Source organism: Lolium rigidum, chromosome 1 (genome assembly GCF_022539505.1).
Source record: "Lolium rigidum isolate FL_2022 chromosome 1, APGP_CSIRO_Lrig_0.1, whole genome shotgun sequence".
Lineage (NCBI taxonomy): Eukaryota > Viridiplantae > Streptophyta > Magnoliopsida > Poales > Poaceae > Lolium > Lolium rigidum.
Genome location: NC_061508.1, coordinates 315,542,366 through 315,564,712, shown reverse-complemented (window position 1 = coordinate 315,564,712; position 22,347 = coordinate 315,542,366). Strand labels below are relative to the sequence as shown.

The 22,347-nt window shown below is 47.2% G+C and overlaps 1 protein-coding gene and 1 long non-coding RNA gene across 2 annotated transcripts; one reads left to right on the top strand and one right to left on the bottom strand.

Annotated features, from left to right (window-relative positions):
- The first annotated feature begins 5,486 nt into the window (after window positions 1-5,486).
- On the top strand, window positions 5,487-6,270 carry LOC124684202 (putative gamma-glutamylcyclotransferase At3g02910). The gene has a single exon (XM_047218575.1). The coding sequence runs from the start codon at window positions 5,498-5,500 to the stop codon at window positions 6,062-6,064; it is 567 nt and encodes a 188-aa protein (XP_047074531.1). The 5' UTR covers window positions 5,487-5,497; the 3' UTR covers window positions 6,065-6,270.
- An 8,327-nt stretch (window positions 6,271-14,597) lies between these two features.
- Window positions 14,598-15,680, bottom strand: LOC124684201. Its single transcript, XR_006996941.1, has 2 exons — window positions 15,479-15,680; window positions 14,598-14,820 (listed from the first exon to the last, which is right to left on the bottom strand). It is a non-coding gene; the product is annotated as an uncharacterized LOC124684201 (long non-coding RNA).
- Between the last annotated feature and the right edge of the window lie 6,667 nt (window positions 15,681-22,347).

Below are 22,347 nucleotides of genomic sequence, written 5' to 3'. Positions count from 1 at the left end.
CAGATCTTCTGACTTGTGAGTAAGAAAATACCATTGCGATCTACCAGTAGTACTACACGTGCTAATTCACTCGTCAAATTCCCATACAATTGTTGCTATAAAAGAGTGTATCTTGCTCAGTAAGTCAGTATATAGTACAGTAGGAAACAATAGAGGCATATTTAAAATCATACAACTGCCGTTCGAACTACCTTGTTGGCACGGGAGGAAGACTCTCACTTTGTGATGCTCTTGTGCGTACACACGTTTCCTTGTTTTCATCCGGCCACCACGTGAAAACCTGCGTGATAATTGTTTATATACATATTTACATTGCAAATGGAGCCCAAAACGTACACCATTGGACGTGCTTATCACCTTGATCTATCTCTTGAACATGGAATGGCTCGAACAATGCTTAATCACACGTTTAACTAGCTCCATATTCTTCATTTTTCTAAGCCTATTGCAAGAACCACAACGATGAGCCAACCTCTGAAATTTTGTTCTAAGAGTACAAATTTCATCGATATCAAATTTTGCAAACGAGATAAATCGCTCGAGAAAAGATACAAAGTAAAACAAATCCATTCATAAGAAAACAAAAGCAAAGGAGGTGAAATCAACAACTCCCCTTCCATTTCGCCTACCGCCACCCCTCGAGATTTCCCCAAGATGACCCCCCTTCCACCAGAGTGTCGTGCAACAATCCACCGTCACGAGATCCATGAGGTCAGGGCATGAACCTTCTCACCACGCGTTGCGTCATGTACCCACCGACGACGAGGGGCTCAAGGCATACCTCGAGTGTCACGAGAAGGCTTTTGAGATAGAGTCATAACATGTTTGGATCATGCGGGATCATTTTATTTGTTGGGTGATGATGGTAAACTGCTCTATTGGGACCTTCTAAAACATGGAATATGAAATAAATCCAAGAGCATAACAAAAAATGTTAGAACACTTAAAAATTCAACCCATGAAAATAAAACCTACTAATTTTTGTAAACAAACATACTTACTCCATCGCATTTGATTGATAAACTGCGTAGGGAAATTGCCATCTAGGAATTTGGTGTGGTTTAAATTGAGTGTATAAGCTCTATTAGGAAAAACTATAACGCATATTTATTTCCTTTTTTAATTGATGAGGTGCTCAACAGCCCTGACTTCATTTCTCAACGAAATTGATAAATCATCTCCAGTTCAAAAAGGAAATAAAAGGAAAGAAGAGTAAAAAAAGTAGTACTGTAAGTAACTTTGCGGATGTCACGAGACGAGACGAAAACGACGGTCGCTAATAGCCGGCGAGACCGGGCCCACACCACGTCGACCGCACCCCGGCGATTTGCACAAAAATAACCCAAAACTGAAAGAAAAACACAGACTGACCCTCCGGCGAAACTATTTCACCCATCTAACCCTTTTGTGTGGCGCCCCGCACAACGGCGCCACACATGCCTGTGTGGCGCCCCTCCGCCGGCGCCACACACCCAGCCGACGTGGCGCCCTCGACGCTGCGGCCGGCGCGCCGATCCGACGTGGCGGCATGTGTGGCGCCCCTCCCATCGGCGCCACACATGCACTTGTAATTGCCCCCAACATACTCGTAAGACAAAGCGTACGGGACTTAGCCGTTTTGAGGAGGGCTGTTTGTGTGGCGCCGATGCCACGGGCGCCACAGAGTGAGGTGTGGCGCCAATGCCACCGACGCCACACAAACAGCCTCCTCAAAACGGCTAAGTCCCAGACTTGCGGAGCCCCTGGATGTGTTGGACATATAAGTTGCATCGTGTGGCGCCGATGCCATGGGCGCCACATCGCGCCACACGTTGACTTGTGTTAAATACATGAAAATTCTTGCCTTAATTAAACAGTTTTCAACAGAACAATAGCAATTTCATACACATAGAACATACACATAGCACACATCATAGATCACATCTTAGCACATAGATTCAAACAACATGTAGCAATAGAGACATGGTTCGAAATGACATAGGGTTCACAACACGATATTTAAGAAGATAGAGTTCACAACACTAGCAAATGCATCTATCCTCCGCGACGTCCCCTCCTCGAGGGCTGCTTCCGGACGGCCAACCTTTTCGTTCGCTGCCGTGGCTGTTGCTCCTGCTCCTGCTGCTCCTGCTGCTCCTGATGCCCCTGCTCCTCCTCCTCCTCCTCCTCTGAAGATAACGGCTCGTCGTTCCTCATATTTCTCAAAGTTGATCTCCGCGGCGGCGTCTCATCCTCCTCAATGACAACCTTCTTTCCTCGGTTGACATAATCGTCCGGAGTGTATCGTTTAGGAGCGTTGCCCCTTGGCTTCAACTTGTAAGCGGACCGTTTGGCTTTCTTCTTGCCTTGACTCGGGATGGTGTCGTCCGCGAGAATCTTCACAAACATGAACACATGACATTACAAAAAGTTGAAACTAGTAAGCACAGGTTTGAGTGGTAACAAAATAGTCCAAACCTCCGCTTCTTCAGAAGAGGATGTAGCCGCAATTTCGGTGTCGCGGCAACCTAGCAAGTTGGCTAACCGCCGCATCTTTCGTGTCGTGTTCTGCGTCATGGAAGTCATGGTTACAAAGGCACCCGAACACAGTAGCTCACATTGCCAATGTTGGTGACCATACCTTAATGAAATGCCGCATCGGTCCGATAGGCTTGTCATCTGTATGGCTCGATCCCAAACGAGTCTCGCACTCCTCAGCTGTTTTTTGGATCTCGGACCGCTGCGACAAACATATTATACAAATTTTGAGCGATCACATGCCAATGTAGATGATGTACTAGCTAACGAGAGAATACATTACCACGAAGTTCAGCTCGGAAGCAATAGAAGTCGATCTTCCTCTCGTGAGCAAAGGTGTCGTGCTGGCTTTGCGCAAGCTCATTGAACTCGATGGGGTCGTACAAGATGTCGTCATCATACGCGGGTTTCACTAGCTCGATACGCGTGCTTTCATGAAACCATTGGAGATAGTTGTTGAAAGCGGCCAAGTCGTGGGGGACAATCTCCACATCGCCGGCATTCCGTACCGCTTCCAAACAGTGTTGGAACGGCTGTGACGTGGCCTCTATGATGGACAGGCCAATCCGTGATCTTCCTCTGCTCGCTTCCTATCAAGCACTGGAAGAATCAACAAGTTACATACTATCTCTTCAATCAACAAGCTTTCATCCCATGATTCAAAAAGTTTACCTATGAAGCGCGTGGTCCGTGTCTTGCCACTGAGGTGGGCACTCCTGATACAGCCCAAACTGCCTCATCACTCTATGCGGCTGGTGGTACTCAACAAGCCACATGCATATGAGTAGGCAGCGCATACGCCAGAAACACGCCTCCTCAAGGCACTTGGGGTTGAGGTCAGCCATCCCCGCGCCAATACGGTAGTACGTACCATATGGCTCCCAATCCACCTGCAACATACAAATATTTCGGAATTGGACTAAAATATGAAGACCCCATTGCAAAAGAGTGATGGATTAAAATCGGTTACCTGCTCAGCGGTAAGAGTATCCAACTCCTCAGTGTAGTGCACGTACATGATCTTTGGGTCGCTCGTCATCTCCGAGACATTGTCCCAAAGATATGCCCAAGTCGGCTCCCGATCAAGGTTGTGCCGGTAATGAGGCCATGGTCTCGCTGTGAGTATCCTGGGCCGGCCAACTGATAGGCGGTCCCATCTCCATACGGAAAGTAGGAGCAAGCATCCACCAATACCGCCGCTCCCAGTCCTGCTCCCAGTCCTGCGACAAGCTTCGTCCAACTGCGTACATAAGACATTTGGTTAGGACTTTGTCTAGCACACTACTATAGGAAAATAGTAAATAGAACAAATCATCACCTGTCGGTAGAGGTAGGCAAGTGCCGCTTGTTTCCCAACTCCACCGGCGCTCCAACACCGTAAGCGCCTTGAGCCAACACCAATGGGCCAACTTCCCACCATCGTCGGCAAAGAGAGTCCTCGATAACATGTACCACAAGTACACTCGGGTGTACGTCCGATAGTGTCACGCTCGGCCCCTTCCGGCGGGAGTTCTCCGAAGTTAGTCCGTATCCAAGCGAAAGGTGCGCCGGCGGGAGCTCTCTCCTTTGGATTTTCCGGCGCCGGAGGAGCCATGCCAATAGGTTCGCCATCTGCTCGCGCCACCCATCGAAAGCTGTGTTCATACACGGTGGCTCGCCACGAATAGGCGGTCCAAGTATCATTGAGACATCTCGAAGAGTAGGGGTCATCTCGCCGGCCCTCAAGTGGAAGGTGTGCGTCTCCGGCCTCCACCGGTCGACAAGGGCGGTGAGTGCCGCGGCGTTCATGTTCGGCCCCCCGGCTTACAAGCGTGATGAACGGGAGAAGGCCGGTGGGGCTGGATAAACTCCGTGTACCTCTCGTCATACGGCATATCTACCGTGCCATGGTACCGAATCTTCAAAGGGTGAAGATCCGGTTCCCCTCTCCGTCATATGAACGACTCGGTGCTCCCTGTCGTACTCTTCATCCAGAAGCCACACCATCCTACATGTTTACAGAACCATATTATGAGTCATTCCACTAACAAAAATGAGCAACACATACATGAGAGTTCATATCCAAATACATGAGAGTTCCATACATACACACATACATTCATATCTAGGGTTCCAACAAATATTTGGTTCAAATATGAGCTATTCCATCACAAATAGTAGACATTTCAAGATATACATACATAGAATTTGAACACATACATAGCCATTTTATATCTACATAGACAAATCTAGGGTTCATATCCAAATCCACCAAATCCACCAACAATAGTGGACGAATCAGAGGGAATCGAAGGGGAATACCTTGAGGAATGGAGGAGGAAGGACTTGGCCGGATAGATCTGACGATTCCTTGGTCGATTTGGTGGGGGGGCCGAAGGGGAGGCGGGCGGCGGCGACGGTTGGGGAGGAGAAGCAGAGAGGAAGAGAAAAGAAGAAAGAGAGGGTCGGGCTGGGCGCTGGCGCGGGCGCCACACTTAAGTGGATGTGTGGCGCCCGTGGCATCGGCGCCACACGAGCTAGTGTGGCGCCGTGGCATCGGCGCCACACATCGAGCCTCGCAAAACGGCTAAGTCCCGGAGGATTTGTCTCACGGTATGTTTTGGGCAATTCCAAGTGCATGTGTGGCGCCGTTGGGAGGGCGCCACACATGCTCGCCACGTCGGATGGGCGCACCGGCTCGGCGGCGAGGGGGCCACGTCGGCTGGGACGGTGGCGCCGGCAGGAGGGGAGCCACATGGGCATGTGTGGCGCCGTTGTGCGGGGCGCCACACAAAAGGGTTAGATGGGTGAAATAGTTTCGCCGGAGCGTCAGTCTGTGCTTTTTTTTCAGTTTTGGGTTATTTTTGTGCAAATCGCCCCGCACCCCAACTCGGCCAATAAATGCAGCACCCCCACAGCGACCAAACGACCAGACCAGACAGACCTCTTCTTCCCCATCGTCTCTCTCGTGCCAGCCAGCCAATCGTCTCCGTACATCAACATGGGCGCGGCGCCGGGCGACGCACCGGCGGAGCACCCGCCCTCCCCGCCGGCGGCGGCGAAGAGGACGCTGGTGTTCACGTACGGCACGCTGAAGCGGGGCTTCTCCAACCACGCCCTGCTGCAGGACCTCTTCCTCACCGGCGACGCGTCCTTCGCGGGCGCCGCCGCCACCGCCGCCCCGCTCCCGCTCGTGTGCGGGCCCTACCGCGTCCCGTTCCTGCTCAACCTGCCGGGCTCCGCCGGCTGCCACCGGGTGAAGGGCGAGCTCTACTCCGTGACGGCCCGCGGGCTGGCGCGGCTGGACGAGCTGGAGGGCGTGTCCCGCGGCCACTACGAGCGCCTCCCCGTCGAGGTCGAGGTGGCGGACGAGGGGGAGGCGGCGGAGGGCGCGGTGGCGTACTACGCGCACCGCGGGTACGCGGCGGAGATGTGGGCGCGCAGCGGGCGGCGGGGCCACGCCGAGTACTCGCCGGCCGTGGCGGCGGGCTACGTCCGCCGCGTCGACCGGCCCCAGGGCCAGACCTTCCTCGAGCAGATCCGCGTCTTCGTCTCCTCCCAGTCCTAGATCGATCGAGATGGAGTATTATCTCTGAATTCGTCCGGATGCGTGCCGACGAGGGCCGTACGCGTACGGCCGTCCTTGCTCTGTTTCAGATTGGGATGTCGTCGTCTACTCGTCTGGCAGTATCTGTCTGCTTCTGTGATGGCCGCCGTGGCAGAGAGATCGATCGGTGGATACGCTTATCACTTCCAATTATTGTCCTCCAATTATTGTTGGCGTGTAGTTGTATCGATTGATCAATTGTGTTCCTTGATGGATTTGGGTATGATCCTTGCTTCCTCCTCTTTTCAATTATCTGTGATTTGTTTGTTGTATTGTATCACACTATCACTTGGATCCTAAACACATGTCACAAGCCTAACTTTCTTACACATAGGACCTTGAATAGAACAATGTAAACAAATCAGGTCCTCAGCCACGGTTTGCTAGCGTGCAAATAGAAAACCCAAAAAATACACAAAAGCAAAACAGGACACCAAAAATAAATAGTTGGCGGATATACACAATAAAGACTATATATCGACTGTAGCTATAGGAGAATTGAGAACAAAGCATGAAAAGAGTGTACAAAACATATCAAAGCTTAGGTTCATGGTCATCTTGTGTGTCTCATTCCCCGCTCAAATTTGACTAAACTAGATATTTTTCACTTTGTAGCCATCTTTCGAGCCACAACCAACTTAATTAAATACTAACGGATCAACATTTGTAAAGATATGTATTTGTTACTCATGCTTTTAAATATCTCATGTATATATCAAGACTCTTTACAGATTGTATAATCTCAAATTGTTGTGATATAATAATAAAGGGCCAGGGACAAACTATGGTAAAAAAAAACATATGAAAACATATTAATGTATCCATCATTAGGTATGTGTTTTCTAACAACGCTTGCCAAGAAATTTTTATCATATATACATGTAACAACATTCTTTGGCATTTCAATGCTACATTATATACCTCCAGACAAACAACCCGTTGTAAACCGGTCTACTAAAAAATGCACCGGAATCAAGGCATCTAATAGATCAATTACAAAGTTAAGACCATAAAAGAAACATTTATTCGCAAAAAAAAATGTAATTAACATTACAAACTAAATAGTAGAAAAATACACTCATAATAATAATATTTTAAAAAAAACAAGTACAAAAATTTAGTGTAAATAATATTTTCGCTAGGCAATAACAAAACCTTAGTATTAATATACAAAATCATGCAATTGTTTTTTGTTACACAAAAAACAAAATAAGTTAATGCTATTAAAAAGATTGTGATTATAGACAAATATGTTTCTATTATAAATAAGTATTGTCCACTTATTTTAGTTTGCGCACACAAGTAGTCTCAGCAGCTATCTAGTAGTGTTAAAAACCACATATTTGTATCAATGGGTTATCAAAATTTCCTAAATTTTTTTTGACTTAATGTAAGCTTATTATAAATTTCTCACCATTTGTTTTCAAAATATGGTTGAAACGAGGTGAAATAGGATGATTTTTTTTAAAATTTGTAAAGTACATAAAAGATGATTAGTTAGTAGAGCTTTTATTAGTATGGATGTATCCTTCTAATTGATCGGGCCTTTTTCACATAAAAATATTGTTTTTATTTCACTGGGTTAGAGAAAACCATATGATTTTGTATCCATGTCAAGTTAGTTTATTTTTAAAATTATATATTCATGATGTTAATCCTAAGTACTAATTGAACCAAGTTCGTTTTGGGGCCACACCGATACTCGACGGCGGTGGCGGGTGGGTACGTCCTCCACGTGGACCAGCCCCAGGGCTAGACCTTCCTCGAGCAGATCTGCGTCTTCGTCTCCTCCCAGACCTAGATCGACCGATTACAAGAGAGACGGAGCACATCTCTGAATTCTGATGGATGTGTCTGGATGGATGCGTGTCGACAAGGACCGTACGTGTACGGCCATCCTTGCTTTGTTCCAAATTGGGATGTCGTCGTCTACTCATAGGGCAGTATCTGTGTGCTTCTATGATGACCACCGTGGCAGAGAGATCGATCGGTGGATACACTTATCACTTCCAATTATTGTTGGCATGTATTATGTTGTATCAATTGGTCAATTATGTTCCTTGATGGATTTGGGATATGATCCTTGCTTCATCCTCATTCCAATTACCTGTGACTTATTTGTTGTATTGTATCACTTGGATCCTAAACACATGTCACAAGCCTAAATTTCTTAAAAATAGGACCTTGAATAGAATAAAGCAATCAGGTCCTTATCCGCGGTTTGCTAGCGTGCAACTAGAAACCTTAAAAAGATACACAAAAGCAAAACAGGACACCAAAAATAAATAGTTCGCGCGGATATACACAATGAAGACAACATATATATCCACTAGAGCGGGGGGAGGGAGGGGGGGAGGATGCGTGTCACGAGTGTAAAAAAAGTTTCAAGGCGAGTCCGCCAGGTCAAGTAGAGACTCGATTTGAGCTTCTCTACTCTGCCCGACTAGGAGGTCTTTTTGGTGTGAGGTGAGCAATGCCTAAGGACTAAGAGCATCTCCAGTCGCGTCCCCCAAACGTATTCGGATCGAGTATTTAGGGGACGTGTTTCGTTCGTGTCGCGTTTGGGGGACATCGCTCCCCAGTCACGTCCCCAAACGGTGCCCCCAAATAAATATAAACGAAAATAAAAAAATTCATTCAAATTTGATTATATATTACATTGTTTGAAAAAAACGGCTAGATTTTATCTAAACTCTAGCCTACTGGCCGCCCAGCGGTGCGTTCGACGGCCCCACCACGTCGTCGCCTCCCCTCCGCCGCAACTCCTACTGCGCGCGCTGCCTCTCCATGCGTAGGACGGTGACCAGACGCCGCTGCTCCATCAGCGCGTCGTCGCCTGCCCTCCCCTGCTGCGCCGCCTGGAGGGAGAGCTCGACGGCGCGGCGAATCTGCGCGTCTTCACGGGCACAGGAGTCGTCCTGGAGCTTCTTCTCTGACTCGAAGGACTCGACGAGCGCTCGTTGCTGATCCGCCGCCTCTTCCGGGTGCGGCCCGTCGTCATCGGACCACTCGAAGTCGTCGTCGTCGTCCTCCTCCGCCCCGCCTCCTCCTCCTCCTCCACCTCCTCCTCCTCCTCCTCCTCCTCCATTTGCGCCTCTAGTTGCGCCGCCAACGCGTCGGCCTCCCCTGCCAACGCATCCGCCCTCGCACCCCAGGCCGCTTCCGTTGCCTCTAGCGCCGCCTCCCGCTACTCACGCTCCTCCGCCGCCTGCCGCTGCTGACGCTCCACCGCCTCCCGCCGCCGCTCCTCGATCACCTCCCGCCGTTCACGGTACAGGAGCTCCCGCTCCATGCGCTGGCGCTGCCGCTCTGCACACCACCGCTCGGCCATCTCCTCCGTCCGGCGCCGCCACGCCTCTTCCGCCGTGGCGGCGTCCAACGCTGCAATGATGTCCGCCAGCGCCGCCTCCTCCCACTCCGAAGAGGCCAGAAGTGGCGGGAAGAAAGCACGTGAACGCGCGGTGGCGTGCGAACGCCAGCAACGCGTGGAGGTTGCGCAACACCAACGAGACGTCTCACCTGCCCCTCCGTCGCCATTAAGGCAAAGCTGCGACACTTCGTTAGTGTGTCACTGCACGCCAATTAACTTCCATCGCGAGGTAGGCGACGGTTAGGTTCAAACTTGAATGTGCCGCTGACGCGTCAGTCCCGCCACGTCTCGCCTCGCTTTTCGTTGTGTCCGACGTGCCCGAAGCGTCCCCTGTGGGGCGGGGATGGGCTCGGAGAGCCGGACACAGTATTGGCCCGCGTCGGACAAAAAAGAGATTTGGGGGACGCGGTTGGAAACGTTTTTTTGTCCGGCGTGCCCCAAATCCCTTTAAGGGATGCTTTAGGGACGCGGCTGCAGATGCTCTAACACTATGCTAACAGACATCCCAAAGTCTAATTAGGTGAGAAAATTTGGGTTCACCGGCCTACCAAACATACCCTAAAGAGCTAGAGCGACAAACTAACTTTGCTCTACACGTTGCGTCAATATGTCCCATGTTAAGTGCTTTTAGAATGCTAGAACGATAAACAAACTTGCTGCTTTTTGGTACTCCGTATCAAAAGTCACCAAACAAACTCCGCCATGTAGCCCACCAATTTCCTCAGAATCTATGCATGATGATAGATCATATCTATACAATACGACTTTGATGTGTATCTTATTGGCTATTATATTTGCACATCGTTGTCAATCTGATTAGATGCATGGGCGGGCCTAGGATTTATTTAATGGGTATTCAAAATAAAAGAAATTACCAAGAGAAATAGCAAAAAAGGTGAACATATGGGAGATTGAACCCAAAACCTGCTACTGATGGTAATCACCTGTAGCCAGCTGCGCTACAGTATACTCCCTGTCAACTATAAAAATGGTTTTGATACATTGTATACCTTAGTTTATGGCTGTATCATATAATATAAAAAAATTGCCAAATTTTTTGGGTATTCACCTGAATACCCATGAATACACATGGGCCCGCCCATGATTAGATGCCTCTGTCGCTTGCATAAACTAACAAGAGAGAGGAGAATTTGGTTTGTGCAAGATTCCACTTAAAATGGTTAGTGTTAGAATCTGTTGCTGTCTACCTTTTCCATTTCCTAATGGCCGAGAGGACCAATTACCCATCATACAAGTTGCCTTTGACCATAAGATAAAAGTATTGGTTGTCTAAAGAAAATGTTAGGAGAGAGATTTTTGTGAATAAGAAGTCTTGCGTGGTCTCCAGTCATCAGGAATGGTTTACGTTCATTGCACGGACGGGGCGATGCTTTCACAAAACTCGGCCACAAGTTTTACTCCACTTAACTTTCTCACTCTGCTAGCTGACATTTTATTTCACCAGCCCTACCATGAAGTATGCATGCGTGTGCGCGCCCGCACAAGAGGACCGTACGGTTCGTCGGTTTGTTTCCTCTGTTTCAGATTGGGATATAGTTTGGCATTTTGCTTCTCTGTAGTGCCGGTTCATACACTTGTCACTTCTATTAGTACTACTCTCTGTCCATGTTTTGATGTCAAAAATTTGTCTAAATTTAAATATATCTAGACACACTTTAATGCATAGATACATCCGAATTTAGACGAACCATCGGACATCTATTAATGGACGGAGGGAGTACTAACTTTTGGCGCTTTCGGCGTGTGTATGTGGCAATCATGTTGCTGGATAAATAATTACCAAACCTCTGGGTGATACTACAATTACTGGATTTGGTTCAATAATCAGTAACACACGCTAACGCAAAAGTGTCTAAAGGATCTAAGTATGAAGTAACACACCAAATGAACCACACATTACAGAAAAGGGATTACAGAGTATATAGAACATGTACGACATATTGTTTCTTGGGTTTTTCTTGCCATATGTCTTTTATATTTAAGGGTTCAATAATCAGCTAGCATAGCATTCACTAGCACCACACAACGCAACTTGCATCACATGCCTTTTTTCATTTCCATGGAATTACATCCGTTATCGAAGTTTTTTGGGCCCAAGCAGGCGCGTTCTTCTCTTTCACTTGGTGTCAAGGCTATATGTATGTATAACTTGACAAAATGATCTGATCCTGTATGTTAGAATTAGTTAACAGTATAATGAACCACTAGAAGCTCACCACAGCGTTCGGACGTTCTGAGCCGTTGGATTGGACAATCGAATGGTCCACACCTGTTTGCCCTTACCGAACCGTACAGCCTTGCAGCGACCGAACTCACGTCCCGCAAGGCCCATCTTCATTGTAGGGCTTCTACTCCCACGATTGCTCTGGGCCTCACCACGTTGATTGGCCCCAGGAGGCACTGAACGGGCCAATGTCATCTGGGCTTCCACCACTTTGCCGGCACTTTCCTCTTCCTCCTCGATCGATCTCCTGCGCCGCCGACCGTCCTCCGCTCGGAATAGCCGTACGCCTCCGCCTCTCTTCCTGGTCGTCCGCGCCCCCATTCTTTCTAACCCTGCCACATCAGAACCATCTCCCCCACGGCCTGCAACGCGATCTATCTTGGTCCGAAGCTTTTGTGTTTCATAAGCGCACTTTTCCCTTCGCAGGAATGTGTCAGGCCGTGAGCCTCCATGGCGGAGGTGGGACAAGTGATGGTGCATCTCTCAGGGGCGACGGCGCGCAGAGGATAGACAAAGCTGAGGAAATTGTCAGACAGTCAATGTCATCGTGGAAAGCCGCTGCGCCAACGCCTGAATAGAATTGTGAGGAGCCCCTAAGGCCTAAGCTGAAGAGGTAATCTCCAGATTCTCTACTCTTGATGTCTCTAGAATCTTGATTGATTTTTTTTTTCACACTGTACATACTAAGGCAAGATTTCTTCCACAGTTCTGATGTACGCGTGACATGCCAATTTTAGCATTCAGTACGGTGCTTCAAAATCAAAAAAAAAAAAAAAAAAATTACCTGAAGCAAAAGGATTAACGATTCGTGCCTTGTAGGAAAGATTTAGATTGTGTATAGCTCATTATTTCGAGGCTGAGCAGGTCACACCGATTGAGGTACAAACTTTGTTTGTCAGCACAAATTTTAACAAATATCTGACTCCCTATTATGTCCCTTTGCAAGATGTATTTTATTTGGTCCAAGCCTATGTATGCTTTACTCATCAGCATGTTACCAGCCTTGATGGATGCCTTTTTCTAATGCCGATTAAGCGATCAGTTTTGTTAAAAAGATATTGATTTTACCTTTAAACATCTTCAACGATTTGTTGCCTTGTGAAAATGCTCTTGTTTTTATTTAATAATACCTCCATGACAGGAATGACACTAGAGGGTTCCCTTTTTTATGCTAAGCATTAGGAGTTTATGACAAGAAGATGACTGAGTCGATGTAAGTTTTTCTCTACCAATACTTTTAGCTTAGCCTTTAGAGGCTCTCTCAAGCTCTATGTCTTGCTCTGTATATTTAATTTTGTGTACTATGAATGAATAAGTGTATAAGAGTTTTGATGAAACGAGCTCCAACTTGAAGTGAGCCTTCATAGAGGCATCGACACTTATAACATGAGACTTCTGAGAGCATTACCTATTCCTTTATTACAAGTTTTACAGTGATTGGCATTTTTAATAACCATCCATCCACCCTGATCTAATGGTGGTAAATAGACGGAACCAAAAATTTGGGACCGGAACCAAAATCTGTGGGACCGGAACTTCTAATATATTTTACGAATATTATAAAAAACGAGCGTCCTTTTGAGCGGCAGAAGCATCCAATGAGACTGCACGAATCTTAAAGTCACCGGCAATTTTGCAACCAGCGAGCTTGAATAAACCGTCCGACCGGTTCAACAATATTGGCGCTGGAAAAACTAAAATAAATTCACTAGAGTGGGGTTCGAACCTTTGACCTAATGATGTGGACGCACAATGGTGACCTCTGACCAACTAGGATGGTGCTTCTTAACGTTGAAGGAACAGAAATTACAGTTATTTATTAAACTACCTACACTGTAGAACTGAAAACTAAACAAACATGACACCTATCTGCTTTGCTCATTGCACTTGCAGCTTGCGCTGCATGCAAAATACGTACACAGGCGTGCTAACCTACTTGGCTGTTTTTGGCTGTAAACCTTTCTTAGCACACATGATACGTAGGGAGGTGAATGGGTAATATATAAGAACATCTCCACTTGTTCCCCAATACGGCGTCATCGGGTGAATTGGTTTTTGGCCCGTGTGGGGGGCGCCGGCGCGGATGTGATTATGGAGAGATGTCAGTGCCCAGCCCCCGCCCCTCGGTCCACGTAGCACCTTCATCCTCGGGTCATCAGTGATGGCGTCTCCCTCTGTCCCATGGGGATTCTCCTTCTCCTCTTGGTCGTCGACTATAGCGTCATGCGGCTTCGGGTCATTGCCGATGACATCATTCGGTAAGGAGCGGGTGGCAGTGGTGCAACTTCAGATCTCCGATAAGGTCCTTTTCCTGAACTATGGGGACTGTAGTTCACTGACGATGATGATGATGAGATGCATGTAGCTGAAACACTTCCATACATATATATGGTCGTTTGAGTTGAGCTCTAATGAAGTCCAATTCTATATGCAAAAAAGTGCTGATTTGAACTTTCTAATGTATTTTTGTATTCCGTCCATATAGAGATATCTATTAGAGCTAATGTTCTGCAGAGAACTGAGGCAACAGTCCCGTGTTTGTATTTCTGACATACTATTCATCAAAATTCCGACACACACTAAAAGCAGCTGCAACAGTTAAGAACAAAAACCTCTAGTGAACAAAGCAATCTAGTGAGCATTTCATAACCACAAGCATAAAACATCACTTCTACATCATCAACACGCTATAGTTGGCCATTCTAGCAGCACTACTACATTATCATTCAGCGTGTCGCTAGCTGCTCTGCTCCTGCTAGCCCAGCGCGTCGCCGGCCTGTGCTCCTGCTAGCACGTTGTCGGCCCCTGTGCTCCTCCTAAGATCATTAGAACATCCAAAAGAGAACTGAGATCATTAAGATGCCAAAGCCAGACTGGAATCATAAAAATAAACTGGTTCATTATCTTTGTCATGAATATGGTTTATCACAAGAACTGACGTGCACATTCATAAAGAGAAACTTATCCAGGAGTAAGAAAGAGTATGGAGAGACTATATTGTCAAGCAATAACTGTTTAATACAAGCAGTGATAATATTTTCCAATATTCTTGACTATACTGTCGAGCGGATAAAGAGATGGTAGCTTATGATCACTTGGAACCTACAAGAACCAGGTAATCATCAAATGAAATAGACGCTGAATATATCAGAGTCTAGCTACAAGGTTCAACAAGACCAAGACAAATTTCATATTCAGATGTCTCACTGTATGCAAGAACAAAAGGTCAAGATCACTAGATACAGCCGAAGTAAGTTGAAGTAAAAAGGATTGAAATAATTATCCAAAGGCTCACATGTTGCACAAGTCTACCCTATTCACTATTCAGCAAAAAGCTAAATACCACTTCTAGATACTAATCGCTCTATAGAAACCTGGGCACTAAAAGCAATCCAATAACTAGATGTCTGTCAGGAAGCAACATGGTACGGCCAGAAAATGTTTCAAAACATTATATTGTACAGTACAAGGATAGTTCACTAAGAGATGAGGACCCCAACAAAAATCTGAAATTGCTAGCCATCTGCATTTACATATGCAACCCACCATAGCCCAACGTTACTAGCAGTCTAACAGTTGAATCAGATTCCTCTTTCATTTTCTCTTTTCTTTAAACTTCAAAGGAGATACTCGTTATATGACTGCATCTGCTCAACTAAAAGCAATCAATCATGCAACGACCTATCTAGCAGACTAGCACCAAAGGGAGGGCAACGACCAGTACCCAGCAGCCTCCCATTTCTTCAAGCAATTGACTAACCTTGACGAATTGCGTCCGATCCCGCGGGAGACGAGGGCGGCGGCTGCCGACTCCGATCCATCTGTGGTGGCTGCGACTCCGATCCAGCCGGTGAAGAGAGCGATAGCGCAGCAGACATGGCCGAGGAGAAGTCCTTGGTCAGGACTCAGGCGTCGGCTGCAGCTCCGAGGCGAGCTCCCTCGTGCTAAGTCCCCGCGACGGGCCGACGGGCGGCGACTCGCGACGGGGGGAGGGGCGGCGGCATCGGCAGGGCGGCTGCTGCGGGGCGGCGGCGGCGGCGGCTGCGGGGCGGCGGGGCGGCGGCTGCGTGGCGGCGGCGGGCGCTCGTGGGAGAGTTCTTTCCCCTTTTTCTATCGAGACGTATCTCACAATCTGATCTGATTCTGATTTTCTTTTATTTGGAACACTGATTAAAACGTCCGTTCCGGAGCTCTGTTACGATGTCATATCATTATAGAACTTACAGGAAATTTATCACAGATTTAATCAACGGTTACGAAAAATTACATTAAACGGAACCAAAATTCGATTAGACGGAACCAAAGTTCCATGCCAATCACCGTAAAAGAGCTCTTCCTTTATATTACTTAATAATTTTTTATCTCGTGTATCTTAGAAATACCAATACTTGTATCAACCAATTGTTTGTTGGAGGAGAATTTTCAATGGAGTTCGCAAACAAGCTCTGCAGTGAAAGTGATGAAGTTCCAAAAGCTAAGGAAGAGAAGCATGCTTCCCCAGAAGGATCTCTCATAATCCGCAGCTGTATAGACGATATTTTAATGTATTATGTGTTTACCCAAAAAGTGTTTGAAGCTGTTTGTTCAGCAAGTTATTTTTAGCTTTTTGTGAGGTAAATTGTATTCAGCATTTTCCAGTAAGGACATGAGTTTCCGTTTCTCCTTTATCAATTAACCATAGTTAGCATCTCAAATCCCATTAGAAAATTTAATGCTTTCAAAGAGTGCAATTTTAGAGTATGTAGCTGTTTGGGGGAGCAGTTTCCTAGCTTGAGGAGCAGCAAACACGTCATCTTAGTCTCCCTCTCTCTATATATAGTTTTTCTCTTACGCTAGAAAATGATCTAGGCCATGGACTAAGGAAAAAGGGGTCCAATCTTTTGTACTATGAGGTAAATTCTTTCTTTTAAGTTGGCATACGATGTGTATTGTGTCTGATGTTAGAAATTTCTTTTGTGTTCATAAGGATAAGCTTGCTTATTTTTTCAGAAAACTGGTATTTTTGCGAAACAGTAAAATACAAGATGACATCAAATCAACAAGGAGCCTACTCTTAAAGCATGTCAACTTACAAGTGCGCTCCTTCCGAACTGGTCAGACTCTTTATTCTTATTTGTGTCTACTTTCTGAAATCTAGCCCGCTGCAAAAAAAACTCAACTCTTATGTATGCAATGATATGCAATACTGATACTACTACCATACAAAGTGTGTGCTGCTTTTGGAAACTGTTTTTTGGTAACTTGGTATCATGGTAAACTCTCTCTTTTGACCAAGTTTGCAACTTAGCGCTCAAAGTCTAATAGAATTTCCATGTGTATCTGATACTGTTTGTTGTAGATTTAATATTTTATTTATTATGCAAATTATCTATAATCATCATATCGAACTATTTACTATTCATGCTATTTATCTCTTTAGTGTATGCACTTGAAACAATACAACTATGATATGGGAACTACTCTAAATAGTACTGTTCGGGTCAGGAGTACGATGCCCTTCGAGCAGGCAAATGACTTGGCAAGGCAGTCAAGCATATTGAAAAGGCCGTTGAGCTTCAGGCAGTCTTTCGGACAGAGTGAACAACCTAGATGTGCGTGCAAGCAGTGGAAGGAACTCAAATCTGGCCATAGCATTCGAGGAGGTACCATCTTTTTTTAGAGGAACACTCTTGCATTCTATTGCCCTGACATCCTGGATAATAACTAGCACACAAGTTTAACAACCGGCCCAAGATGGTGAAACCAAACACATCGGCTACCATCCCCCGATAGAGCACCTCGTACAACAATTTTGTGAGCTATATTGTTACAGAACAAGATCTTGGACACACCTTTAACTATTACTTGTCAAAAGCAACACTCAGATTAGCTTTGATTTCTCTAAAGAGGACACCATTACTCACTCTTTCGAGGAATATCCAGGACAACATTATTGCATCGCATTGCCGCCAAACAGTGTGGAGCATTCAGAAGGGCTTTAGCTCCAACTGTGTACTGTTGTAGTCTTTACTCTTGATCTCTTTTCCTGAAGTGCCATAAAACTGTTGCATGTTTGGACAAGGAAAAAACTAGAGGTGGTTCTCTCTTTCACTTAATAGCAAAGCCGCTCCTAGACGCCCCAAAGTCTCAACTGGATAATGTAAACTATCCCGCCATTCCGAGCAATATCGTGGTATTCTCGGTTTTGAACATTTTTGTATATACATGATGCATCAGTGTGGTCCATTTGAATTGGCGGTTGTAAAGTTAGAGTATTTACCAATTAGAACTACATATGATTATTTTATCATCACTTATATAGGCAGTTTCGGAAATTTAAAAGTTTGTTGGTTGTATTGTGGAGTCATTTTAAAGGAATTCTATTTTTAGTGTTGTTTGCATATACAGTATTATTATCATTTTTTAATGGATGGGCGCGGCAACGCGCGCTTTGCTGGTCTAGTAGTGGTGATGATGCACATATAAGGATGTAAGGAATATATTGTTATGAATCTCATCTACACGGTCACTTACATCTGATGCTATGCCAAAGGGTCCATACAGTAGGTCGATGCTCCCTCCCGTAACCCCTCCCTCCCGCGGCGTGCCCCAGGCGCCACGGGGAGGGGCAAATCCCGCCGCCCAACTCCAACCTCCTCGGCCAGCCTCCCCTCCGCCTCTACCGCCGGCGTCGGCCGCGGTGGCGGTGGCCCCTGGTGCCTAATGGTCCTAGGGGTGAAGGCAACGACGTTTCTCTTCGAAGGGGCTGCTGGGGCAGCGTCGACGGAGAAGATCGTGGGCGGTGGTTGGGACGGAGGTCCCGGCCAAGCGGCGGTGACATCTACCTCGGCTTCAGCGGGCGGTGGAGGCAACCTGCGGGTCTAGGCTCCCTGCTTAGTCCCGTCGACGTGAGGCGGCGCAGTGGGGCTTGGGGAGATCCGGCTGTTTCACCGGCTGGTCCTCCCCTGGCTGAGCAACGACGAGGAGGTGAAGGTGATCCGCTGATGCTGCGCGCGGTGGGGATCAGGCCGCGGGGCCACAATCTGGTCTTTGGACCAAGATCTTGGCCACCGGGGCTCAGCCGAGACGTGCCTGCGGGGATCCGGTGGTGGCTTGACCCCGGTGGTTCTATAGCGGCACTCTGGGCTATCATCTCCTCTAGTAGCTCGACTTGAATAAGGGTAGTGATCCTAAGATTTCATCTCGCGGCAAGTGATGATCGGTCGGAAGCTTCTTCCCACCGGGCTGGATGTATTGTCGTGTTCCGGAAGGACCTGCCGACGACATTCATTTTGCGATCAATGCCTGAAGATTGCTGGATTGGGTGTTTTCGGTCGTGCGCACCCATGTTTTTATCCGACCATTTGGTTTTAGAGAGGGCGATTCGAAGCTCTGCTGGTCGTTAATATCATGGAGCTCGTTTTCTTTCCATGGTGCTGGCGGAGAAGGTCATGAAAGTCGAGATCGGTGGAAGAGCAATGGTGATCGAATCTTGGTGGTGAGTTGGAATTGGCTTGGTGCTCCGTGACTTGAAACAACGACTTATATATGGGGGCGACTGCACAGAAGAAGTTCAGAGTTCTATCTTTCAGGAGCAAATCCAGGTGCAGGCCTTAATTGGTTGTGCGTGGCAGTGTTCATGCTGAATACATTGTTTTGAGAGTGAGTACTTTCTTCAGGATGAAAACCTAAAATCTATGATCGGGTGACGCCAGCGTTTGTGCACTGTTTCCTTTTTGGAGGCGTCGCTTATGGAGAAACTGATCTTCTGGTGTTGTCTTGGTGATGTCAGTGTTGTTGTTTCAAGTTTTCGATCTCTGTAGTGAGATTTTTTTTTGCAATTCTTTTTTTTTGGCTATGTGCATCCTTTATGCCACTAGGGCATAATGTTATTGCAGAGGCTGAGTGTAATTGGTATCTCCACGATATTAATATATGCTCTTTATAAAAAAATACAGTCGATCGATTTGTTTGTTTTAGAGCATTTCCACCGAGGAGCCCAATAGCGTCCCCAAGAGTCGGTAAAATGAGGCTCACACCAGCATTCCCAACAACGTGTTGGCGCGGTTTTGAGCCCAATAAAACTATCGGGAACCCCGTGCCAGCCCCTACGCGGAGGGCCCGCTGGCGCCTCGCGCCACTTTGGATTTCGTCCGCGGGCCTGCTCGTCAAAGAGACGGGGTACCAGTCGTGCTTTTAAAGACGCGTAATGGAAGTCATCGCCGAAAACCGGGGCGGAGAGGAGGCCAGATGCCGTACTAACACACTTCTGGCGGGAAGCCAACTCCCCACGTGACATCCTCTAATTGCTTTAACCCCCCCCCCCCCGTCGACACCGTCGTCTCCGCCCAAATCCTCCAAACCCTAGCCACCGCCGCTAGTCAAATCCACCGCTGGAGAGATAGCGCAAAACTACGAGGCCGGCGGAAGCGGCACCGGCGGCGAGAAGTCTCCCCAATTCAACCTCGACGAGGCAGAAGTGCTTTACCGGCACCACATCCTAGTACCGATGTAGTACCGCTTGCCGCATGGCTGGCACATGGCCGCCTCCTCCTCTGGATTGACCGGAGTTGCGCTCGCTCATTGAGGACCGACGCATGCAGATGATGTCAGCGGAGTTCCATCGACCGGAGTGAGAACATGCCAGCTCAGAGTTGCGCTGTGTCTTCCAAGAGGAGCGCACCATCAAGGTCGCTAGGTCCGCTGGCCCTGACGCTGGGCAGCACACGCTCAGGTTCGTTGTGATCCGGTGGCCGGTAGCGTTTTGCACCATACGCGAGGCCATCCGGCGGTGTTGTCGTCCGTGATGTACCGCGAGGCAGCTCCTTCGCACCGGCCAGAAGGATGGTGCCGGTGAAGAAGGAGGTGAAGAAGGAAGCGCCGGGTTTGCTTCCTGATACGTCACAAACATATCTATATTTTTTTATGATCCATGCTTGTTTTACACCAATTCCAATATGTTTTATTTACACTTCGTTGCACTTTTATACATTTTCCGGCACTAACCTATTAACAAGATGCCACGATGCTAGTTCTCCGTTTTCTGCTGTTTTTGGTTTTAGAAAAGTTGTACAGAAAATATTCTGGGAATTGGACGAAACAAAAGCCGAAGTCAATATATTACCGTAACGAAGACAGAGTCCAGAGGGAGGACGAGGAGGCGCCGCAGGGCGGCCAGACCAGCCCTAGGCGTGGCCCAGGTCATGGCCGCACCAAGGGGTGGTGTGGGCCCCCTGGCCTCCATCGACCTCGCCCTTCCGCCTATTTATTCATGATCTCAAGAAAACCCTGAATGCCCGAGCCTCCATCCATGAAAAGTTCCATCGCGGCCGCCATTGCAGACCCTAGCTCGGGAGGGTTCTGAAGCTCTTCCCGGCACCCTGCCGGAGAGGGATATCATCACCGAAGGTCTCTACATCGCCATGCCCGCTTCCGAAGTGATGCATGAGTAGTTCATCCCTGGACTATGGGTCCATAGCAGTAGCTCGATGGTTGTCTTCTCCAATTAGTGCCTCATGTTTAGATCTTGTGAGTTTCCTATCATGATCAAGATCGTCGTTATGTAATGCTACATGTTGTGTTTGCTGGGATCCGATAAATATTGAATACTATGTTGAGATTGATTATATATTTGTCATATGTTATTTGTGATCTTGCATGCTCTTCGTTGCTAGTAGATGCTCTGGCCTAGTATGTACTTTTGACTCCAAGAGGGAATATTTATGCCCGATAGTGGGGGTTCATGCCTCTAGTTTTCTGGAAGACTGACAATAACTTCTAAGATTGTAGATGTGTTGTTGCTACTAGGGAGAAAACAACAATATTTTATCCAAGGGTAATTCTATTGTTTACTTTACACACATTGCTTAATGCGATAATCTGTTGCTTGCAACTTAATACTAAAAGGGGTTCAGACGATAACCGGAAGGTGGATTATTAGTCATTGACGCAGTTGGATTACGGTCTATGTATTATGTTGTAATGCCCAAACGAATCTCATACTAATCATCCTGTCATTTATGGTATTTATTCTATCGATTGCCTAGCTGTAATTTGTTCATCCTGCATGTTATTTATCTTTATGGAGAGACACCTCTAGTGAACTGTGGACCCCGGTTCTTTCTTTTACACTGATACAATCATCCTGTTCTGTTTACTTGCTGCAAGCATTGTTCTCTTTCATTCCATTGCAAGCAAATATCATCTTTCCACACTATACGGTTAATCCTTTATTTTTAGAAAAACCGGTGAGATTGACAACCTCATTATAACGTTGGGGCAAAGTATTTTGGTTATGTTGTGTGTAGGTTCCACGTTGTTGCTGACACTGGTAGTGCGCCCTGCCAATAGTTAGCTAGCAACACCTTCAGAAGTCACGCCTTTCTTCTACTGGTCGATTAAACCCTGGTTTCTTACTGAGTGAAAACTTGCTGCTGTGCTCATCATACCTTCCTCTTGGTGTTCTCCAACGGTGTGCAATCTGCGTTCATCACTTTCACGGCGGCACCTCTACCTTCGCCGCCCCAAGGAGGAAGCCATGCACCCGCCGCCACCACCAGAGAAAAAATGGTGGGAAATGGAGCACGAGGCGCAGGCAGCCTACCCCGGCCCGACGACCCGGAGAACGCGTCGGCGAAACACCTCCTCGTT

Coding starts and splice junctions, on each gene's coding strand:
- LOC124684202 (XM_047218575.1), top strand. CDS start 5,498: ATGGGCGCGGCGCCGGGCGACGCACCGGCGGAGCACCCGCCCTCCCCG.